Source organism: Camelus dromedarius, chromosome 22 (genome assembly GCF_036321535.1).
Source record: "Camelus dromedarius isolate mCamDro1 chromosome 22, mCamDro1.pat, whole genome shotgun sequence".
Lineage (NCBI taxonomy): Eukaryota > Metazoa > Chordata > Mammalia > Artiodactyla > Camelidae > Camelus > Camelus dromedarius.
The window spans coordinates 19,341,248-19,348,775 of record NC_087457.1 but is presented as its reverse complement, the minus strand read 5'-3'; the positions used below and the strand labels follow the sequence as shown (position 1 = coordinate 19,348,775).

Here is a 7,528-nt window from a genome sequence, read left to right as displayed (position 1 = left end):
GCAATACTGTCTTATAATTTGCTTATTATAAAGGACACCACAGTGAATATCCTTATAGCTAAATCTTTCCACATACTCTGTTTATTTCCTTGGGGAAAATTCCTGGAAGGTTAATTGAGAAATCAAAGAGAAGGCACATATTTAAGGCTTTTCAAAACAAACTGAAACTTCACTTCTGAAATATATTTACTCTACCTCCACTAGGGACCTTTTCCCCAGCCCTAGCCAAAATTGATAGCATTTTCCCCCTTAACTTTTCTAATTTAAAAAGAGAAAAAATGGTTTCCCCACATTTTATTTTGCATTTATGTAAATAAAAGGGTCATTTAATTGATACCCTTGAATATGCTTATTAGGTGTTTATTTTCTTCTGTGATTGTGCATTTTCTTTGCCCATTTTTCATTGTGATATTTAGTTTCTTATTGATTTGCCAGATAGATATGAAATATTAACCTTTTTTTCTGCCACAAAAATGAAAAAAGATTTGTCCTAATTTTGTTTGAGGCAAATTTTGTGTATTTGTGGAATAAAAAATGTTAAGCTTTGATATAGTTAGGTCTATCAAACTTTTTCTCTGTAATTACCAACTCTGATGTTTTTCTTAGAAAACCTTTCCACATCCTATATATTTATCTCCCCTCCTACTTCCTTTTAACTTTACCAGGATTCCTTTTTATATGTTACTATGCAGGCCTTTTTTTTTTTTCTTAAAACATCTTTTGTGATAGAGGGGCTTACCTTTTTTTCTTCTCCCAAAGCTAAGCAATTACCACACCACCATTGAATTTTCATGCTTTTCTGTATAAGTTGAAATCTCGCTTTATCATGTTATGAATTTGTACATAACTAGGATCTACTTTTGGCCTTAATTATGTTTTATTAATCTACCTATTCTAGTGCTAATATCCCATTGTTTCAATTATGGCTTTATATCACATTTAGCAGTTGGCACGTGCATGCTTTTTCATTGTTGTTCTTTACAAAAGTTTCTTAATATGTTTAATTCACTAATTTTTCCAGATGAACTTTGAAATTACTTGTTCCATTCTAGTATGACTTTTTATTGGAATAGGATTGAATCTTTCCATTAGTTTGGAAAGCATTACTATCATTATAGTACTTGGTTTTTCCATTTAGGAGTTTGCCATGGTTGTCATGTAGTATGAATTTTGGCAACACAAACAGACAAAACACTTACAATGAAAAAGAATACCTTTCTCAGTCTGAACTGAATACTACCCCAAAGACCTAAATGAACCTAATCTGTGGCACAGTAAATCATTTTGCCCTGCAGTGGACAGAAATGGACAGGGTTAAAGAGACGCAGGCTATGTGAGCAACAGCAGCTGATTCCTGGGAGCATCCCCACCTTTGTAAAGGAGGCAGCCATGATGCTAAGCCAAGAAGGGTTTGAAGCCTCTAGAAGATAAAACTTGGACAAGTTTTTTTTTTAAGTGGCATGATATCCCACATACCTTCTGATTTGTACAAAAGGGATGACAAATAGATTCTTGCTTTAGATGACCAATCACCACACAGAAATGATATAGAGTACATTTTAAATGATATGTATTATCATAGCAGCATTATTCACAATAGTCAAAAGGTAGAAACAACCTGTGTCTGTTGACAAATGACTGCATAACAAAATGGGGTCTGTTCATACAATGGAATATTATTCAGCCTTAAAAAGGAAGAAAATTCTGACACACACTACAGCATGGATAAACCTTAAGGACATTATACTAAAAGAAATATCAGTCACAAAAGAACAAATGTTGTGTAATTCCAGTTATATAACTGGCATTGGGTAGTCAAATTCACAGAGACAGAAAGGAGAAGGGTGGTTGTCAGGGGTTGGGAGGATGAGCGAATGGAGAGTTGTTTAATGGGTAGAGAATTTCAGTTGTGGAAGATTAAAAGATTTCTGGAGATTCAATGTGAATGTCCGTAAGACTACTGAACGGTGCACTTAAATGGTTCAGATGATACATTTCATATTCTGTGTATTTTACTATGATTTTTTCAAATGATATATACTGTGTCTTCCTTTTACTGTGTAGGAATTTTACTAAACTTCTTTCATTTATGTAACAAACTAAAACTATTTATTGAGTACTTTGTATGAGCTAGGCATTATTCCAGGTGCTGAGATAGACCCATAAAAAACCCAGCAGTGTCCTTAGTGTTTGGAACTTAACAGTGCAATGGGAGAAACATTATAAATAGGTCAATGTGTAATTAATAAGAAAAAATTTGGTAGTGATAAGTTCTATATAGAAAATAAATTAGGGTGATGTGATACTGAGCTAACTGGGGGCTAATTTAAATTTGATGTCAAAGGTTATCTATTTATTCTCTTCAGTCCCGGGCTTGAAAAACAGTTTTTAGGCTGTATGCCAACAAGGAAAGCTAATGACATGTGGAAGGTCTTCATTCAATTCAGGCTGTTGTAATGCTGTTTTAAAATAGAGAATGATCACAGTTTAATTTTTATTCTATAACCTACTGAACTGAATTTGTCATTGGAAGACTAACAATGGTGTTTAGGGACTTTGAGGACATGTCATAACAACACACTTATCTTTGCTCCCCAAAGTTTGCAACGTGATCTCCAAGATAAAGTCACTGCAGAAGACTGGGGTTTTGTGGTACTAGGCGGCGTCTGAGACCCAGCCTGTGTAGGCTAACAGAGGGCCCAGCATTCATCCCTTTAGAATTAGTCACTGGGAGCTCTCTGTTTATTGGGAAACCTGGGGCACTGTAAACAGACTCCTGCCTTAGGCCCCTCTTCAGAAAAGAAAGCTATTATAGGGCCTGGGGATCGGCTTACACAGACAGGTACTAATCTCAGCAATAATTCATTCCTGCCACACTGTGATTCACGCTTTGTTTCTCACTCAGCCTCATGATGAATTCGGAGGCCCATGGAACAAAGAGCCCAGGTCTAGAATCAGATACTATACTTAATGCAGTCATCTCTTTTATTACGGTAGAAGGTTACCCTCACAAGGCTACTCTTTTTTTTTTTTTTTGTCATAAATATTGCGCTGTGCTATATCTCATTGTTTTGTCTGCTGAAAAAACATATAAACAACAAACAACTTGTTTATTGAAATGAATTAATAGTTTATTTTGGCCAGGCAGTCGTCTGTAGGTGAATTCTGTGGATACTATGTGAAAGAATAAAGGGCAGAAAGAGATAAAATGGATTTGTTGAGTGGCTACTGTGGGCCAGGCACCAAGATGGATTTCGGGGCAGAACAACTCGAACATTATCCCTCCCTCAGAGAATTTATCCCTGCCCTACACAACTAGCTGACTCAAGTAATAAGGAATTGTGGCAAGTGTTACGATAGAAGAGGGCGTATTTGGAAGCACACAATAGGAAAAGTTAACTTAATCTTTGGGATTGAGAAACCCTCGCAATGAAAATGGCATTTAAGCAGAGATCTGAAGGATGTGCTGGGCTTGAGAAGTGGCAGGCGGGACTCTAGAAAAAGAAAACAGTATATGCCAAGGTCTAGAGTCAAAAGGAAGCACAACACTTTGCAAAAATGAGGAAAAAATCCAGTTTTCCTGGGTTATGGTGTGAGGAGGTGGTGGGAGTTGGAGAAATTGTAACCCTTGTGTACTGTTGGTGGGAGTGTAAAATGATGCAGCTGCTATGGAAAATAGTAGAGCAGTTCTTCAAAAAATTGAAAATAGAGTTATCATATGATCCAGCAATTCCACCTCTGGAGAATTGAAAGCAGGGACTCAAAAGAGATATTAGTGCACCCTTGTTCATAGCAGGATTATTTATAGGAGCCAAATGGTGGAAGCGAAGTGTGCATCAAAGGATGAATGGATAAACAAAATGTAGTATATACACAATGGAATATTATTCAGCCCTAAAAAGGAAGGGAATTCTGAGACACACTATGAACGTAAGTGTGTCTGGAGACATAAGTGAAATAAGCCAGTCATAAGTACTGCATTTTCCCACTTGTGCAGATATCTAAAGTGATCAAAATCATAGAGACAGAAAGTAGAATGGGGGTTGTCAGCGGCTGGGGAGTGGGAGGGGTGGTGGTAGACCCAGGGAGTTACTGATAAATGTTTGGGAGTTTCAGTTTGGGAAAGTGAAAGTCTGCAGATGGGTAATGGTAATGGTAATGGTAATGGTAACAAACAATAGGAATATACTTAATTTCAATGAACTGTACACTTATAGATGGTTATGTGTATTTTTAAAATTTAATTTAAAAATTTTCAAAAAACAGTGATTCCTATCCCTGGTATTGTCCACTCTAAAATTATTTCAAACCAATGCTTAATTAACTTCGATTTTTAGAAATAATTTTAATTTTAATCAGTTATAAATGTTCACACACTAACATTGTAAGAAATACAGAAAATGAGGAAAATAATGTTAAAGGATAATTTTTAGGAAAACAAAATCTTTCAAGAGGCTGAAATAAGAAATTAAAATCCACGGTAACTCCTCATCCCAGAAATACACTCGCTTTGATTCTTTTGCATCAAAGTTAATTCGGAGCATAGAGTCTTTATTAGACAAATCAAACAAAATACATAATTGCAACACTTCGGAAAATGCTTCCCAACCTCTGGGTACACCTGCCCAGCGCATCTCCGGAGGTTCCTCCCGGTAGGCCGCGAGTGGCTGCGTGCTAACAGAGCAAAACTTCGAGGGGCCATCGGATCCTCGCTGAGGGTGGAGGGAGGACAGGCTACAAGCGCAGGGCCGGCAGTCAGGGGTGCAAGAAAAACTTGAGCAACCGACATCCGCTGAGAAGCAAGGGACCTACGCGGCGCCGCGGCGGGGTGCGGCCGTCGAGGCGGTGCCGCCCCTTTCCTTCCCCGCCCACGGCCAGCTGGGCCACGCGGAGCCTCGCCGCGGAGCCGGGGCGGAGCGACCTTTGCTCGGTCCGGAGCCCTGGGGCCGCGCCGCTTCCTGCTCGCCGCTCCCGCCCCTCCCACCCGGACGGGTTAGACCGCGGCGACCGACGTCTCTGGTCGCCGGCACCTCAGGCTGCGGTTTCGATGAGACTCGCCCGCGAGCTGGTTTCGATTAGGCGGCCAGGAGGGAGGGAGGGAGGGCGGAGCGGCCAGAACGCGAGGAGCGAACTAGGGACGAGCGGCGGAGCGCGGACGGCCCCGGGCCGGAGACAAAGAGTGGCCGGAGGAGAACTGGGCTCAGGACTCCGTGCTCAGGACCCCGGGGGCGGCGGCGGCGGCTCGCGTACGGACTTCGGGGGACCGGAGCCTGAGGCGCTCTCTGGGAGACCAGAGCCTGAAGCGCTCTCCCGGGGCGCGAAGGTTGAGAGTGCAAGGCGGCGGAGGCGGAGGAGGCGGCAGGTGCGCCGTCCAGGATGCGGACGCCGGTGGTGATGACGCTGGGCATGGTGCTCGCGCCCTGCGGGCTGCTGCTCACCTTGACAAGCACGCTGACGCCCGGCTGGCGGCTGGTGAAGGGCTTTCTCGACCAGCCGGTGGACGTTGTGTTGTACCAGGGCCTGTGGGACATGTGCCGCGAGCAGAGCAGCCGCGAGCGCCAGTGCGGCCAGCCGGACGACTTGGGCTACTTCACGGCAGAGCCCGTGCGGGTGGCGCGGGGACTCATGATCACGTCGCTGGCCATCACGGCCGTGGGGCTGCTGCTGGCGACGCTCGGCGTGCGCTGTTGGCAGGACGAGCCCCACTTCGCACTGGCCGGCCTTTCTGGCGTCCTGCTCTTCGCCGCAGGCTTCTTGAGCCTCATCCCAGTCTCCTGGTACAACCACTTCTTGGCGGATCGCGCCGTCCTGCCCGTCCAGGCCAGCCCGGTCACCGTGCAGGTCGGCTACAGCCTGGTGCTGGGCTACCTGGGCAGCTGCCTACTGCTGCTGGGCGGCTTCTCGCTGGCGCTCAGCTTCGCGCCCTGGTGCGCAGAGTGCTGCCACAGCTGCCGCAAGGAGACCCCGGACAACCTGCGCCGCAGCAGCATCAGCACCGTGTACGTGGACTGGCCCGAGCCGGCGCTCACGCCAGCCATCAAGTACTACAGCGACGGCCAGCACCGGCCGCGACCCGCCCAGATCGGCGCCTCCAGCCAGCGCAAGGTCGGCTTTCCGATGCCTCGGCCGCCGCCCAAGGCGTACACCAACCCGGTGGATGTGCTGGACGGAGAGAAGGCTCCCGACTCCCACCACGGCGGGTCCTCCCTTAGCACCAGACCCTGCGGCAGCGCGCTGCCCTGCGACTCTGACCTGTAAGCGGCGCCCCCAGCCTGCAATGGTCAGGCCCTGTCTGGATGAAGGACTTAACACCAGGGTCCAACCTTGAACCTGACTGTTACCTTCCCACTGGAAAAACCTGGCTCGGAGTCGGACCCCCGGACACATTCCTGTAACTGATTTGGAGGGCGATCTTACTTTCCTGTGGCCAAAGTCGACTCCTTGAGACGGGATGATTAGTTCAGGTTGGGTTTGGTTTTCTTTTTATAGAGTTTAGTGTTCCTCCCCAGAGGGATCAGGGTCCCCTTACGGAGCAGCAGGCTTTTCATATGTTAGGCTGAAAGATATAAAAAAGGAGACTTTACATTATGTTGACCCGAAACAATAACAACAGGGTGTCAAAATCAGCAAATAGAGGCTCAAGATTGATTTAACACCTTGAAACAACAACATTCTGAAATGCCAATGAATCCTGCATCAATACGATTATTTTTTTTCCCCACTGTATAATTCATTTTCATGCAAACTCAAGAGGCCAGTATATTTCTGGCTATATTTCAATGAGGCTCTTAGAATAAATGTAGAGCCATGAAAATACCAGCAGCTTTAGTGGCTTTTATGGAACGAAATAACCTGATTAACTTGTATTTACATTTCTTCATGTATAAATAGGATTTACCTTTTTTTATCACTTCTTTTTGGTTTAAAAGTTGAGGTCACTCCAGAGTTTCTCTTCTAGAAGCCAGAAGGAGAATGAAGGGACTAACGCTATATTGTTCTATTTCTCTGCTACCTCACCCTGGACCTAAAGTACTGTATATTAAATATTTGGTACAATCACTTTAGGCTAATGTCCATCTGTATCTATCTCTTATTTATAAATAATATTTGAAAGCAAGAGTTTCATTATACTCACAAAAGCTTTTTTGTATCTGGTACAACCTTTGGGAGTTTAAGCATTCATTACTAACAATTTCCTGGGTGTCTACGCACTGTTTCTGAAGTCTAGCACTCAGATCTTTGCACCTCTTAGCATAAGATTACTAAAAGTAGCCAGTGGGCCCCACTTCAATCCCTGATTGCTTTATTTTGAGGTTCATGCTGTTTTCTATGCAAAGCCAAGTCTATTGTTGAAAAAAACTAGAAGCACCAGTTTCTACATGAGGTGAGACTAGAAACCTTTTCCTCTTGTAACAGTGCTGCCTGAAATCACAGGTGGGCAGCTGTGTATTCCATGAATGAGACTAAATCTCCAACAGGGCCGGCTCCAATTCCAAGTGGTTGGTTTAAAGGCGCCTTGAACGGAGTG

The 7,528-nt window shown here is 44.2% G+C and overlaps 1 protein-coding gene across 1 annotated transcript; it reads left to right on the top strand.

The window, feature by feature from the left end:
* Positions 1-4,985: 4,985 nt before the first annotated feature.
* On the top strand, positions 4,986-7,059 carry CLDN23 (claudin 23). Its single transcript, XM_010995690.3, has one exon. It carries the CDS (start codon positions 5,377-5,379, stop codon positions 6,256-6,258), a length of 882 nt encoding a protein of 293 aa, XP_010993992.1. The 5' UTR covers positions 4,986-5,376; the 3' UTR covers positions 6,259-7,059.
* The last annotated feature ends 469 nt before the right edge of the window (positions 7,060-7,528 follow it).

Coding starts and splice junctions, on each gene's coding strand:
- CLDN23 (XM_010995690.3), top strand. CDS start 5,377: ATGCGGACGCCGGTGGTGATGACGCTGGGCATGGTGCTCGCGCCCTGC.